General features: G+C 42.6%; 2 protein-coding genes across 3 annotated transcripts; one reads left to right on the forward strand and one right to left on the reverse strand.

Moving 5' to 3' along the window:
* Window positions 1–1,620: 1,620 nt before the first annotated feature.
* LOC130172327 (amine sulfotransferase-like) lies at window positions 1,621–10,379 on the forward strand. 2 transcript variants are annotated; one of them, XM_056380965.1, is made up of 7 exons: window positions 1,621–1,929; window positions 2,205–2,489; window positions 2,790–3,004; window positions 5,217–5,343; window positions 5,431–5,525; window positions 5,631–5,811; window positions 8,944–10,379. In XM_056380965.1, exons 2-7 carry the CDS (start codon window positions 2,210–2,212, stop codon window positions 9,066–9,068), a joined length of 1,023 nt encoding a protein of 340 aa, XP_056236940.1. In that variant the 5' UTR covers window positions 1,621–1,929; window positions 2,205–2,209; the 3' UTR covers window positions 9,069–10,379. The 2 variants fall into 2 exon arrangements, with proteins under 2 accessions (XP_056236940.1, XP_056236941.1); XM_056380966.1 differs by having other exon boundaries at window positions 1,625–1,929; window positions 2,205–2,366.
* Window positions 10,380–12,396: 2,017 nt separating this feature from the next.
* On the reverse strand, window positions 12,397–16,157 carry rwdd1 (RWD domain containing 1). The gene is made up of 7 exons (XM_056381247.1): window positions 15,971–16,157; window positions 15,517–15,582; window positions 15,249–15,379; window positions 13,521–13,664; window positions 13,151–13,283; window positions 12,996–13,058; window positions 12,397–12,694 (listed from the first exon to the last, which is right to left on the reverse strand). Exons 1-7 carry the CDS (start codon window positions 16,041–16,043, stop codon window positions 12,582–12,584), a joined length of 723 nt encoding a protein of 240 aa, XP_056237222.1. The 5' UTR covers window positions 16,044–16,157; the 3' UTR covers window positions 12,397–12,581.
* Window positions 16,158–16,485: the final 328 nt, after the last annotated feature.

A 16,485-nucleotide genomic window follows, 5' to 3' on the forward strand; every position in this document is an offset into this window, starting at 1 on the left:
TCATCGTAAGTAATTGACCTCCTGTGCACAGCTACATCATCACTCAGGCTCTGTTAGCTGTAGGAGTCACATGACAGGTTGAACAGAGGTCATGTGTGTGTAACCACAGTGTGATGAGTGGCTGTAAGTGAAGTAAAGCTGAAGGTCCAGCAGCTGTTCAGGGGCCTCCTGCTGTGCTTCATGAAGAGTTATGACATGTTTGCTACAATAAAACAGGAACCTTCAGGCTGCCAGAGCAGAGGAGCTCTTTCACTGCACTTATCACATGTTTAATGAGTGTGTCTGTTCGTCAAGCTCAACTACAGTGAGCCTGAGGTGAGACCACGTCATGGAGGTTGTATCAGGCAACTGCTCAGTCACTCAGCCTCTGACACGACCTCCGTCATGACGATCAGGGCTGCGTTTAATGACTATTTCTATATTATGAGCTCGTGAATGGAAACATGACAGTTCACTCACCTCACCAAGTTTAAAAAAAGACAAAAACAGTCTGGTTTTGTCACCATTTGCCTCTGAAGATTGTTAGTTGCTGTTAAAAGATGCAGAATAAACTAGAAAGTGGATTTTGAATAAGTTAATTAACACAGGACGACTCTGTGACACGTTTTACCGACAGTCAGGCAGCGACAGTGTGAGGTCACAGCTGTAGATGTGAACAGAACAAACGGTCTTCAAACACTGTGGGAGGTTTGTGGACCTGCAGTCCAGTCCAGAACCTGTACGCGGTCTTGACATAAACTGTTGCCCCCTCACAGTCCCACGGTCCAGATGTGCGAAAGCTGATCCTGCTGCCAGATGAGCCTCGACTGACGTGGGGGAAACACTAACGCTTTTGTATTTGCTGACTGTGTTGAACTGCTTGGACAGATTCAGTGTGTAAATAAAAAAAAATCATTAATTACATCAACTGCAATTAAAGGGACAGTCCACCAATTTATTCATTTTCAGCCAATGAAAACAGGGCTATGATGTCATCCTTGAAGTCTGAGAAAATGACCCTGATGATGTCATTGGGATTAATTCAGCTTGGACAAATTGATAACAGTGATTAAACTAGGGGGTGTAGGGTCTGACAGATGTATCAGACATTAATGCATTATGGGAAATATAAAATCCGGGTTATTAGAGCAGAGGCTATAATTCATCAGTTTTCTTACCAAACCCTCAGTGGATTTTAAACGATGTTAACAGTGACTGTGCTGGATCAACAGTCCAGGACCAAAGCAGAGTGCGGAGAGTTTGAGGCTCTGTGGTTCATGTGAGGTGAAGCGGTTCAGGGGTTCAGCCTCTGGACTGTTTGTTCTGGTGAGTGTGTGTATGTTCTGCATACTTCTCTGTAAAGTGCTGCTTATGCAACATCAGAACCTTGTTTTGGTTTTGATGTTGCATAAGCAGTTTGAGCTTTTTCCTGTATCAGTTCCCTGTGGCGGTCTCAGCTGGGACAGCGCTACAGTCACTTCATCTCCCGCGCTAATCACTTGACCCACTGCGCCGCTGACTGAGTGACCTCCTTCCTTCCTTCCTTCCTTCCTTCCTTCCTTCCTTCCTTCCTTCCTTCCTTCCTTCCTCCCTCCCTTCCTTCCTTCCTTCCTTCCTTCCTTCCCTCTTTCCTTCCTTCCTTCCTTCCTTCCTTCCTTCCTTCCGTCCTTCCTTCCTTCCTTCCTTCCTTCCTTTCCTCTTCTCCTCCGTCATCACTCTGTTTGCTGAGGGCGCGTTGGACTCGGAGATGCTTTTCTTGACAGTGCGTAAAAACGCGCGTTCCACGCGCATCTCCAGCGTTGAGCAGAGGAAAAGAGGAGGGACCTCCGGCCTCCGCAGCTCTGCCACTGATCTGGGTTCATATAAGGTGTTTCCTGCTGGTGGCAGTGAGATCATATCAGACACACTGGACGTGGTTCCTCCAGTCGGACAGAGGAGCGAACAGAGCAGGTAGGAAACATGTTGATAGAGGCACGCGGACAGATTAGTGCGCGCGCTCTACAGTGTGACTTTATTTCTGCTGTTGAAGCTGGGAAAGTCAGTTGACTGAAACTCAAGACACGTTAGTGATTAGTTAGTGTTAGTGTTTCCGCTGGTGACTGTAGATGAACTGAGACCAATGTAAACACAGGAATCAGTTAAGCTGTATTAACAAAGTGCTGTTGTGCTTTCACTAGAGAAGAGACAGGTAAAGAAAACACACCTGTGCTTCTGTTGTGCTTCAGTTATCATGGATTTAAATGATGCCAAGACTCACAACCACGAACTGGTGCCGCACAAAGGCTTCAAGCTGATCAGCGGGACTCATGATCCGGAGGATGTGGACCAGATTTACAACCTGGAGATCAGAGACTCTGACGTGTTTGTCGTCACATACCCGAAATCAGGTGAGAGGAACATAGAGATGGAAGACTCGTGTTGCACACACACAGAGGAGGCACCAGGCTTTGCTGCAGGCTCCATCACATACACTGTTGTGTCCAGTGTCACGCAGTGGGAGTGCACTAAAGGTCAGTGCGGTTTGTGGCGCTCTCAGCATAGTGGAAGGAACAAGGCTGATTAGTATGTACAGCATTTCCAGATGAATGTCCTGCTATTTTGTGTGTAACAAATTGATTTCAGCAGAGAGCAGGGTATCAAACCATCAACTAGACAAGTGAGTATTGTGAAAACACTCCAAGAGAAATCAGGACAAAGGTCCTCAGAGCGGAGAGGAGAGGTGTGCTCATACACCAGGCTGACCTAATTGCTGCCATTGTACACACAGAGTCTGGGGGATGGAAATGAGGCCTGTCTGCTCTGTCTGACAGGGACCATCTGGATGCAGCAGATCCTGCTGCTCCTGGAGATGAAAGGAGATGTGACTGCCATCAGCAAGCTCAATAAGTTCTCCAACGCAGATCTCATCCCCTGGATCGAAGTGAACGGCAACAGACAGGCGTTCATCACGGCCCCGTCACCCAGACTGAGGGTCACCCACCTGCAGCACCAGTTCATGCCTCCTGCTCTGAGCCAGAGGGGCAAGGTCAGCTCTTTAAACAACTGTATCTCACCTGCACCTAAACCTAAAGATTTTACTTTAGGTTCCTCCATTTAGCATTCATGAGCAGTATATAAACATATACTCATGCAGTTGAAAGCAGATATAATATTATGTTAAAGCTCCATATTCTCCTTTTCTCATGTGTTTTATTTGAAGCGTTGATCCATTAGAAGATATATTTGTAGTTTTAAGAACCAAAAACCATCTCAGTGTAGTTTTACATTTCCTCTCATCTTCTCTCATCTTCTCTCTGGAGCTCTAGTAACAACAGGGTGGTGAACCAATCAGAAGAGAGGAGGCTCTGAGCCTCTGTTTTCTGAGTGATCAGATAAAAATAAAGCAGTTTTCAGGAAAACACTCAGAGAAACCAAATCCTGCAAGGTTGCAGGGTGGGTCCAGGTGGGCGGGGCTTGGGGCATGACTGAGACGGCTGGTTTTAAGGCTTAGTTTCTGAATACAGGCAATACAGATTTATAATCAAACAACACATGGACATCTACCTTTATACTATATGGGACCTTTAAATGTTTATCAATATTTAGTTTTTGTTCTTCATATTTTATATGGTTCCAGCTGTGTTTTACTATATTGTCGTTCATCATCACACAGTAACACTTAGATCAGATTACAGCTGCATTAAAAACTAAGTTATCACATAATTATTACTGATTATAAAGACTAAATAGGCGACTTAGAGTGCTGCCAACAAAAATCTCATTAAGCTGTATCACTAATGTCCTTCATGCTTTTCTCTTTGAGGCAGACAGTTTATCGCTGGTCTTCCATCAGTTGGTCAACTTCCTGTCTTCACAATATGTGTCACATATTAAAGGACAAATTCATATCTTTTCAAGTTTGCCTAAGAACAACACTCATATACTCACAAGCTAGATCAGAATGCACAGTCCCTGTTCCACCTGAGTTCACATGAAAGTCCGGCAGTCTGCATCAAACCAGCATCTCCCCAACTTCCTCTGTTTAGAACCAAATGTTCTCTTTCTGTTTCCACTGACTGTGGAGGGATAGTTAATAACTGTGGAAGATATGAAAACTCATATTAGTTTCAGCTGAACCATGTCCCCATCACTTACTTTGAAATTGTTTAGAAATCGTTCTACAGCCAGTATAGATATGATGAATGATTAATGCAACCAACATGCACCAGACCTCAAAGAAAAAAATTCAATTTCATAGATATTCTGGATTGAACCCCACAATGTGATGGCTTCTTCTCTGGCATAATTCTACGTTTATAGAACACCAACGCTACCCTCTTGGCTTTTATTTTGAAATATTTCCCTTTACTACTAAAAAAAAAGGAATATGCAAACACAGAATTGGACTGTTTCTTCCAATGGGACGTTGTTGTTTTTCCATTTTTTAATTCTGACAAGAAAAAGGTTTTTACATTTTTGGTTCAAAACGAAAGTTACAGAAATACAGTGGGGTTTTTTTTTTTCGTTTTTGTTTTAAAAGGAAAAAATGAACTGCCTGAATGTACACTAATTATGAGGGCAGGCTAAACAATAGAAACATCTCTGTGTATGAAGTACGACATTTAACATCAGCTCAGACTACATCCTTCATAGTGACCACACAGGTGAAGCAACACCTGAAACAGCTTCTTTCCCAAAATAAGTCACTGATTGTTTTTTAAGTACAATACACAGAATGTGTTGTGTCAGCCTTGAGAACGATACCCAACCTCATGCAGAGTGGAAATTTTGTCCCACTGGAGGCTCTGATTCGTCCTCTGGGCTTCGTTAACATCAACAGTAAACTACACGGAAACCTCCTCAGTGGGGGCTGCTTGTTCTGGATCACAGTGTTGGGCTGCGACTGCTGTTCTAAGACCCCGCTGCTCCAGCGACAACACAAACCCCCCGATGTTCAGCGGGTTCACTTTGTTGTGTTGCTCTCTCTTTATCCTGTGTTCCCCTCATGTTTGTTGTAGTTGGTCTTGTGACTTCCTGCCCTGTAGCTGCAGGAAATGCTACACGCCCAAATCATCTCATTAACACTGAGAGGCCAATTTCGGGCCCCAGCAGGGTTGTGGCACGAACACATAGTTATAGGCCGATACACTGATAATGTTGCTTAAATCCAGCAAGGCAGTTATAAGAGTCAGTTAGTCCCCAGTGAACAGGATACAGTTGTACTCCGGTGATGTCCAGGTTTGACCTCCTTTCTTTAGGTGATCTACGTGGCAAGAAATCCCAAAGATGTCCTTGTGTCTTACTTCTACTTCCATAAACTCGCAAACATGTTGGAGACGCCGAAGGATTTCGACGAGTTCTTTGAGAAGTTCATGAGAGGAGACGGTGAGAGCAGCTGTCCTCCACAGAATAATACGTTTTCATGATGAGTGTCCGAAGTGTGGCACTGACATTGTGCTCTGTTCATTGCAGTGTTTGGGTGCAGCTGGTTTGATCACGTTAAGACCTGGTTCTCTCACAAGGATGATATGAACATGTTGTTCATCACGTATGAAGAAATGATCCAGGTATGACTCAAATCATCTCCGTCTCACCACGTCCGGTCATATCGTCTGTTGTAGCATCAGTGTGCTTTAGAAAGAGATCGTCCATGGTACTGTGTTGTTGCTCAGGACCTGCAGTCTGCAGTGGAGAGGATCTCCTCGTTCCTGGGGAAAGAGCTGACTGACGAGCAGCTGGCCAACGTGGTGAAACACAGCACCTTCAAGAACATGAAGAAGATCCCTCAGGCCAACTACGAGCAGGTGCCAGGTGACTTGCTCAACCACCACCAGGGCAGGTTCATGAGGAAAGGTAAGAGTCTTTACTGCTTCAGGTGCGAACAGGAAGTCAACCTCTACCTAAATATACCCAAGAGGTTCAACTGTCAACCCACAGAATTAATTAATTAAATTATTAAATATGTTTAATAACTGTATACTGATATTACATCCTAACACTGTAAACAGCTTTGGAAACATTTGGTCTGATAACGCAGCCTCTTCATATAAAGTGTGTAGCAAGAGGTAGACTGAACAGCCGGGGTGAGACTCAATCTTAGAGCTTTACTGAGCTTATGTTTAAACTGTTGTGTGTAGGATTATTCTGATGGTTTTTAATTTTTAAAAAAATGTCACCACCACATACTGAACCTTTGAACACCAGAGTCTGACGCTACACGCAGAGGCTGTAAATCTGCAGTAACCAACTTTTGGCCACTTGAGGGCAGCAGAAACAAGCTGTAGACACAACACTGACACATGATCATCTTTAAGATATGATACAAACCTGTCAGCAGACGGTTACCTGTTCACACATGCAGCAGACACAGAGCAACATGATCTTTCACTTGGAGTCAGGTTTGTGTCCGCATGATGAATCTGAGTCCAGCGGTCACTCTCAGGCAGCTGTTGCTATAAAGTTCTTTTTTTTTGCTATCAAATGTTTTTATTTTCAATTTTACCAAATAAGGGCATAAACATAATGATGTAGAGGCCAGTGAACAAAGTGGAACATTATAACCACCCCATCCACAAAACAAACAAAAAAACTAAATATAATATGATAGATAGGGGGGGAGGGAACCCTCCCTCTGACCCGTGGAACACATTATATGGATCTATTAAATGGCCAAGGATGATGGATTGGATGTGGGTCAAGTATGTAGCAGACAAGAGAAATCACAAAAGGCCTTTCATTGCAGCAGCTGCTGAGAGCCACATATTCACGTTCGCCTCTTTAGCCCCATTTTTACGAGCTGTTGAGAACTCCATATAAATAATGTCAAGAAAAGTAAAAAGCCACTGTGTTATGGTCAGAGTGTGTGTGTGGGGGGGATTCTAACTCATTACAAGCATTTTCTTAGCAGCTGTTAAACCTGCCAGTACTTCACGTTTCTGACATTCAGGGACATTAAGTGAGGAAATGTCATTCAGCAACAAAACCGGTTGCAGGTTCTGGCAACACTCACAGAATTATAATGAATCTGCTGATGGTCAGGATTCATGTGCTCCAGTGTAAGTCATGTACAAGTTCTGGGACCTCTCCCCTCCAAATTCTATCTAATGTGAGCGTTTTGTAGGAGGCTTCATTATAGTGCTGGGACCCGCTGGACACCGTACGTCTTGAGACTCTATTTGCAACAATCAGTTAGTGAAGCGGATGTGTGATAATTCTCTGTGGGTTCATCACTATGAGTGATACCTTTCACATACAAGTAACAGTGTGAGCTATTGGTAATATAAAAGACGGTTTGGTTATGCATGGCAACCCAAACCAACCAAATCCATAAAAACCCACCAGGCTTTCAGTGCTGGGCTTCACTGGGAAGGTGTGACGTGTGGGAGGTTCAAGCGTTTCCACCAGTCCCACTCCGCACGCACCTTGAGCGACCACTAGGAGTCACTAGGATCACAACTGAAAACACAACTGAATGTTAGGCTGCGGTCCAAAAGTCTTTGCCAGTCTTTATCTGAGCAGCGTCATGATGAGGAAAGGAGCTTCAGTGCTTCCTATCTTATCTCCTTTAGCCTAGGAAACACTGGGCCTTCCTTTATGAAAGGGAAGGAGAAAATGCTGTCCCACAATTCCTTGCTGCAACAACATTTAAAGTGATGCACCATTGCAGTTTTACCACAGCAGAGACACGTAAATGTGGAAATAACAGAGAAACGTCATCATCATAACAAAATACTACATTAATGTTGTTTCACTAAATCCCCTCCCATCGTGTAAAGCACTTAAATGAATTTTCTCTACTTAAGAAATGTATAAAATGTCAAAAGCTCCTATGCCAGTAAACTATAAACTTGTCTGAATATAATTTATTCTGGTCTCTTGCTCAGTTCCTAATTTCTATTTAATTATTATTTCAAAGGCTCAACTTTCTCTATTTGTATATTTCTTTCATTTATCTTTTTTAAACATTTCAATCCTGTTTGTTTTGTGTTAGTGGTTAGGAAAGGGGGATTTATCGTCCAAGTGTTATAAATAAAGTTAGTTTAAATAAAAATTCCTAGTGTAAGTGCAGTCAGGTTTTTCCTAAGTCTTTATGAATTCTCCTTCACAGCTTTCCTTGACCTCAGGACGTTTTCCATGGAGGTGGAGGAGAGGTGGTTACAGAGGAGATTATTTAGACTGTTCGACCGCAGCCTACACATACACAGGGAGACAGCTGTTTGTTGGAACATATGAGTGAACTGGATGTACTGCTCCTGTGAATCAAACCTCAGGTCTCTGACCCCCTCCACCACCTACTGCACCACCCACACACCACTCAGCAATGACTCTGGTGCTGAGTTTTCAACAGTATTGTAGCTGTAACACTTTTGAGTGTTCGGTGGTTTGTTGTGTTGTTGTGTTGTTGTGTGAGGAAAACACAAATACTCCTACATACAGGAAGTGTTTTCCACACAGAGGGTCTAATTGCAAGCCATTATATTCCCAAACAAATAGGCAAGGCAAAAAAGCTACCTCTGTAACTCTGGTTCAGCAGAGGTGCACTGCCAGGAGAGGCAAACCAGGCAAATGCTTGGGGCCCCTAGGGGAAAAAGGGCCCCCCAATGGCCCCTCATATTGGCACATTTTACAGTGACAGCTATAAACCCCCTTAAACCTTCCATTAAGACACTATGCAGAGCACTGCTGAGGGGCCCCTGATGATGTGTGCTATAGCCAGTGTCTACCCATTGCCTGCATGTGAGGCGTTTAGGGGACATCTGTAAATTCTTGCGTCTGCCAATAGCCTGCAAGTTAAGGGGATGGTGGGGGTCTAGTAAGATCAGCACCACTGTGCTTCAGTATCTAATCAATCTGACCGTTTGGTTGTAAAACTTAAAGTCACCTTTCAAAGGAGACCAGGGTTATGACTGTAGGACGGGTTGAAGAACAGTAACCTGTTTATTCATGACTACAACCTTCTCCTTCTCCCTCCATGTTCTGTATCAGGGACCATCGGGGACTGGAAGAACCACTTCACTGTGGCCCAGAACGAGATGTTCGACAAGGTCTTCCACAAAGAGATGAAGGACTTTCCTCTGTCGTTTATCTGGGACATCAGGAACATGGAGTGATCCCTTGTTCGTCTCATGACTGACAACACAAAAAGAAGAACACAGTCACAGTTGCAGCTTCATGAACTCTGTGCTATACAGAAGAAAAAAATCTGCTTCTCCTCTTCCTCCTTCAGCCATACAGAGTCTCTCTCTTCATTCCGGGCAGCCAGTGGTTTCCATTCATTTTCGACATTTTAAAATCTATGCAAAAACTGATTTTTGACAAAGTAGAATCAATATTCTCATGGTCATGCAGTAGGTATGTTGTGATGTAGAAAGCCTTGTTTTGTGCTCATGTAAGAAGTGTCAGAGTTGATGTGCAGAGAACAGATACAGCTGGTGGGGTCAGCTCTGTTTAACTGTTGTCACATTTACATTGTTGTTGCTTGGCTCTGCACATGGAGCAGTTACTGTGACAGCAGTAAATGAACCTCTCTGTTCACTGTTAAGCTCTATGCATGTTTAGTTTGTTACTGTAGTGAAAGGCCTCACCTGTGAAGTAGAACTGATCTCATTCATAGTAAACATGTTCTATGGACTGACTTCTCTGGCTGCTAAATATATAGTAGAGTCTGTATTGATGGTCACAGAAATCACAGTTTAAACCTGAAAATGATGAATACATGTTGGAACCACGCTCGCTGTTTGTGTTCAGTGACAGAGTCATGTGGTCTGACCTGCAGGACTGGACTCGAGTCGCACGACTTGGACTCTGAATCCAACTCGAGTCGGGAACCTGAAGACTGACTTCAGACTTGACAAAATCAAAAAAAGACCAACGACTGGACTTTGACCTCAACACCAACGACTCGTGACGTCATTTGTTCTTCAGCCTCTTGACTCGGACTGACAAATCCTCGACTCTTTGTTTCCATGGCAACAGATACAGTTTGAATCAGCTGAGGTTTGGGCTGCTCATGCTGCAGAGCTGCAGACAAAGGACACACACACACACACACACACACACTTCACAGCGACTTGAAACTGCCACAGACAACTTGTCAACTCAGTAACTCCGGGGACATATTCATTAACACTGTATATTCATGTATGTTGAACAATATTAATGATATTTTTATGAAGATTACATTAAAGTGAACATACTGTGGTGTGACAGTACAATGTGGGAATCATTAGAGGAGGACAGAGCTGGCTTATGGAAGAACAACACTGTCGAACACTGACTTCCAACACTGATGTTTAGTCCTGTTAACTTATGTTCAACCATCGTGTTACCTGATGTAAATTATATATTTTCAATATTACACTGTATTTTATTCACTTCTTATATGACTGTTTGTGTAAAGACAATAAACACTGATGCACTGAGAGGTTTGTGACTGTGTCGTCTTTCATCTGTGTCCAGTGACTGTACCCTGTCTGAACCCTGCACAGCAGTTTCACACACATCATCATTTGCTGCCACAGCTGATCGTTAGTGATGTGTGACTAAAGACTTTACATTTTATCAAAGGTTAAATTTTGCATTGTGCGATGTTGGTTGCCATGGACACCACCGTTTAAGGACTCTATGAGATACGTATGAGAAATGTCATCACCCAAAAGGGTTTAAATGAAGTCACCAGGGGAACAGACTGAGAGGGATGTGGACTCAGAGCCTGGTCTGGATCAGGAACTGCTGCTGTTCACACCTGGCAGTGGGTTACAGTGTCTCTACATGCAAATAAACACGTACATCATTTCTGTTAAGAGCACGTGTGTTGTTGTTTTTAATCGGCAGGAGGCAACAATGCACTTCCTGTGCCAAATTAAAAGAGGAGGAAGAAGAAATTAAAACAACTCAGACTGGGTCTAGTCCTCCAGACAAACCACCTGTAACTCCTGAACAGCTTGCCATAGTCTTTGATCCTGTTCCATCTGGTGTATCCATGTTCTCGATGTTCCTTCTACTGATGCAGCTGACTCACCAGATTGAAAAGTGAGCTTTAAGCTTTCTCTGTGGTATTGTTTCTGTTTCACCTAGTAAAGCTTTTTTTGAAAAGTTGTGTAAACAATTTATGCTGGAAAAAAAGAATAAAAATGTTTTTGGTCAATAAGGTGAAGGTTTCATTTCAAATCATTCACCCATGTCACCCAGTTAGATCTCTTTCTGTTACATTCAGAAATGATACTGACATAAGCTGTACTTCCTGCGGTGGTCATACTGACACTGTAGGCCGTCTGTTTTGGGAGTGTATACATACCTGTAAACTATATCTGAAGGTTTGTCCTGTAGCTTTGAGCTTCTTTTGGAAAATGTATTTTTTGGTTTCTTAAGGATCAAAACAAAATATGAAAATAAATATTTTCTAATCAATTGAATTATATAATTTTGCAAAGTTTTAAGTTTTACATTCATAAATGAAAATGCTAAAATGAAACCTCATTTTCATGTTTATAAATATATATTTATATATATATATTATAAATATTTTCATCTTTGCAAAGTTTGCTTCAATCTAAGATAGATAAAGACCGTTAATGTGATGCTGATTAATGGTTAACACCTGTGAAACGGACTGATACATGTAGTTAAAAGTCCCAGTGCTGTTGTTCTCTATCAGCACTCAGGGAATGACTCTCGGCCAATCAAATTACTTGGTCGGAACTAACTGTTGTATAATATTTGCTTTCCATCAGAGTTAGTTTGGTTAACTAGTATTGGTATCTGTATCTACAGTGGACACATGAGGTTATTTAGTAAGGTAGACTGGTTTAGGACCAGCATGCACCTGGATGGGCCAATGTTTTTTTTTTTTTTTTTTTTTTACCAGAGCAGGAGAGGCAGCAGGAAACATGATGGCTTTGTTCCTTGGATTGCTGTTCGTTTGGACGAATAAATCAAAAAGAAAACACATGGTGCATCAGTGGCCTTTTGATTTTTGTAAGACTTAGATTTGTTTGAAAGACAAATGGCAACTACACCTACGTTTAGCTTTAATCACCAGCTGCTTTGCAGATGAAGACTTTACAAACAAATAACATGATGAGTTTATAAAGTGTGATGTACATGGTTACACGCAGATGAACTTTAAATCAAACTGTTCAAACCTCCTCCTGAACATCAAGAATAAAACTACAATATAAACGAGTCAGTCTCCATGAAGAAGCTTCAATCATGAACTTTGATGGAACATTTTTCTGTCACTACTTCTCTGACCTAAACAAAATGTATTAATCTTACTTGTAATGGTAAGTGAATATAATTATTTATTGTGGTAATGATGCTATAACTTCAGCATCTGAATCCTGCGGCCATTCTTGATGTTACACTGCCCTCTTCTGGCCGAACGAGGAGTCCGTCACTGGGACGTCCTGCAGGTCAAACAGCACCAGAGCCAAGTCAGACATTTATCTGGTCACTTTAATGGGTCAGGCATAGAAACAGACACTGGTGGGTGTGTATGTGGGTGTGTTGGGTTTGTATAAGAGTCTTTAAAAAACGAACACGGCTGTTGGGTGTGTCTGTCAGGCGATCGCGTCCCAGAGAGGAGCAGCACGGTCCTGTCAGTCCTCAGTCCTCCTCCTGCCTCAGTCCTCATCACTGCCCATCTCTAAAGGGTCAAAGTCTGGGTCGTCCTCATCCAAGTCCAAGTCCTCAATGTCCTGGAACAGTGACTCATCCACTTCAACGTTGTTTCCAGCTGCAGAAGAAGAAAGCAGTGCGTGTGTCAGACTAAGACCTCCTCAGATCTGCCGCTGTACTCTCAGACATGTTCGTACCAAAGAACATACATGTGATTCATTTATCAGCTGATATTTCAACCTTTTCTACAATTTCAGTGTCTTATAACATCATCGTCTGGACCACAAACCAACTTATATTTCACTTATGGAATTAAAGGTGTTGATGCTTTTGTCCATTTAAATTGAATTAAATGAAACAGATTCAATTATTTTCACATAACATCATTAACAGCCTGAGATTCAGAAACACTCTTTTACCGTCTTCAAGGAACTGAATGTCTGACGTGTCCAGGTTGTGGTCTGTCTCAAACAGCTGTTTACCTGGTGAGGGAAAGATCACATGTTCACCAGTTCATATGTTGATGTCATCAACTTTGCAGGTTGTGAGCTTCGACTGTAAAGTGTTTGTGTACCAGTGAGTTTGGTTTTTCCCGCCTGCTCCTCCTCCTTCTGCTTCTTCCTCCTCAGCTCAGCCATGTCCAGCTCAAACTCAGCTTTCCATGCCAGGAAGTTTTCAATGGTCACCACGGTGCCCTGGAACGCCACCTGTTAGACACACACACACACACACACACACACACACACACACACACATATTTAATTTTACTATTGACTTTTTGCTCATTTTACTTGTTTTATCTTTGACACTGGCAACATTGTTCACCTGACATTCATTCATAAAGCTTAGTGAATTTAACTGATTTGACCTGAGAGAGAAAGATGTATACTGTATACATATTTACACAGCACATAAATAAGCTTTATATATTATCCAGCTCTTACCTTCTCTGCTTCCTCTGCCTCTCTCTCTTTCCGCCTCTTCTCTTCTTCTTGTCTGTTTTTCATCAAATCCACAATTTCGTTGAGTTTCTCCTGAACAGCTGTGACCAGAGTGAAGATCATCACCATGCCCAGGTTTTCTTCTGCCTGCAGTGACCACACACACACATGTAGGATGATGATACTGGTACATTGTGTCAGATCAGGAGATGGTTGCTTAGTAACATTATGTATATTTTCATCAGACAGCAGCTAGTTAATGTCGTCACCTCCTGATAGACCTGCCATGAGTTTATTTACTGCAGAATGGAGCCAGACTTCTTCATACTAGTTCTCCAGCGATTTTGGGAGAGAACTAACAGTATTCCACCACCTCTTGTGTCGAGTGTGCATGCAGCCTGTTGCAGCTGCTCCTGCTCATTTCCTCATTTTTCCAACTTATCTTTTTTTTTTTAGAGAAAGAGAGAAGAGATACTTCTGCTGTTTTTTCATTGTGGAATTTAATTTTTTTGTGAGTGTAGTCTGATGCGTTTTCGTTCAGCTTCGCTACCACAGAACAGTAACTTCAGTCGCACTGTTTACATAAGAGCAGCTGATCGTGCTGACGCCGGTTGGCGTGGCGACCAGGGCAACGGACATTGCTGCAGAAATCTGGAGGTGGGCACACAGACGATGCAGAGGAGGGAGGAGGTGGCAGGGGAAGAGAGCTGGGACAACAGAGACTGATGAAGACGAGCCTGTCTTCCTCCTATCGTCATGGGCAACCTGAGATCACTGGTGGAACTAGTGGATATGAGGTCGAGACATGGTTACAGGAAGATCCTCCAGATCACGTCTCTACCATGGACAGCTTTCAGGCGGTTCAGGCGGACGGGAGGGAAATATTCCTGCAGCCCAGACAGTGAACTGTTCATACTACAAACCCTCCGCTCACCTGGCAACCATGTGCGACGTCCTCCACTCTGCACCCCAGTGCTTTCTTCATGATCTTCAGGGACATCAATCAAGGGACACTCGGCACGTGATTTCTTTGCACATTTGTACATTTTACCAAGCTACATTTTAACTCCCTTATTGAGTATAGACCTCCAAGTAACCTGAGGTGATCTACTGGTGGTTTATTGAAGGTTCCCAGCAACAGCCAGAGGAAAATTGGGGATAAAAGTTTTATTATTTATTTATTTATTATTTCTAAATTTTAATTTTTTTTAATTATTATTCCATCTCATTTTACATGTTTTTATGTTCATTTAGTTTTTTCATCTGAAGCACTGGTCCATGTAATTTCTTTCTTGTAAAGCACTTTTTGATACATTTATTGTATCAAAGGTGCTATACAAATTAAGTTTATTATTATCATTATTAATAGTAATTTAAGATAAACACAAGAAACTTAGCTATTCACTTATTGAGTATGTATTATTACTACTTTTTTTTTTTAAAACTTATTTTCGTCCTCTTTCGAACTGTGTGTTCGAACTTGAAACAAGGGAATTTCCCTGCAGGGATCAATATGGTTTTTCTGATTGTGACATTAATGTAAAGATAGGGTACGCCATCATGAAGCAAGAAAAAGACCATTCTCATTTTTGGTTTCTGACTGTTTTCTCAGAGGTGAACACAGGACAAGTGATTTACATGACACAGAAACATCAGAGCCCAGTGAAAAGAGCCAGAGCAGAGATACAGGAATGGATGTGGCCTAAGGAGATCAGACTGTAATGGACAGACCTGCTGCTGCAGTAAGGTGAGGATGTCCTCCACGTCCTGGTCCTCCAGGTTCTCCTGGGAGTGGATCTCCCACAGCGGAGCCTCATCTGGGTATTTCTCTACATATGTGAACTTGAGTGTTGCTTCCACAGCTGCAGCGAGAAAACAGACAGATCATGTGATCACAGTCTTCATCATCAGAGCCATGACATTACTATGAACTGAGTGACACTTCATAACTGTTTGTTTTAACAGCCATGTGTGCAGTGGATGACGTGAGTGTACTCACTTTCCCCATGTTCTCCTGCATCTGATGTGACAGTGATGGTGAAGCTGGTGGGTTCATCTGAAAGCACTGAAAACACACAGGAGTCAGTGAGTCCACGAACAGGTCTGCCTCAGTCCTCCATAGTGGATCTGAGTCTGTGTTCACCAAGCTGTCAGCACAGACACTGCTCTGCTCTGAGGACAAGAACAGCTACACATGACTCACTATGTTTCACTGACTGTGCGGCTACAGTTTACTGAAGTCTGAGGCTCAGCCGATGGATCCTACCTCATACATATATTTACATATATCTTATAACAGAGCAGCCCCTCTTTCATGAACCTGTCCGTGTCATATGTTCTTCAGTATGTGCAGAATTACAGCTCCACTGTAGAGTTAACTGTTAGCCTGGGAGCTAGCTGCCCTCTCCCTCCTGCCCCCCCCCCCCCCCCCCCCCCCCCGCTGAGGTTCAGACCTGTGAAGGAGTCCGGGTAGATGGACTCTATCGCCTCTAGTTCATTTCTCTGCTCTTCGGCGTAGTCTGTCATGGTGGTGAGGCTGCAGGTTATCTGGAAGTTAGAAAGATCATCCCGCTAAGCTAGGCTAACACACACACTGTGCACACACGGTCCGCTTCTTCTTCTTCGTCTTCTTCTAGGGGGTTTTACGGCAGTTGACGTCCATGGCGTCACATTACTGCCCCCTCTGGTTCTAATTGTCCACTGCACCCATACAGAAAGTTAATATTTGACATATGTATGTCCCTATATCAAGAGTGATGTTGCCATATATGTTAACTGTAAGGATATATATTATTATTACATATATAGCATATAAGTTACATATAAGTGTTTGGCATATATTAAATACCCATTTAAAATGTGTATATTTACATATATTAGAAATAACTATGATGAATCTTTATGTGGTATAACAAGTTGTGACCGTATATATTAATGATATATATTTAATTTATATATGCAAATTTAA

Source organism: Seriola aureovittata, chromosome 7, assembly GCF_021018895.1.
Source record: "Seriola aureovittata isolate HTS-2021-v1 ecotype China chromosome 7, ASM2101889v1, whole genome shotgun sequence".
NCBI classification, from domain to species: Eukaryota; Metazoa; Chordata; class Actinopteri; order Carangiformes; family Carangidae; genus Seriola; species Seriola aureovittata.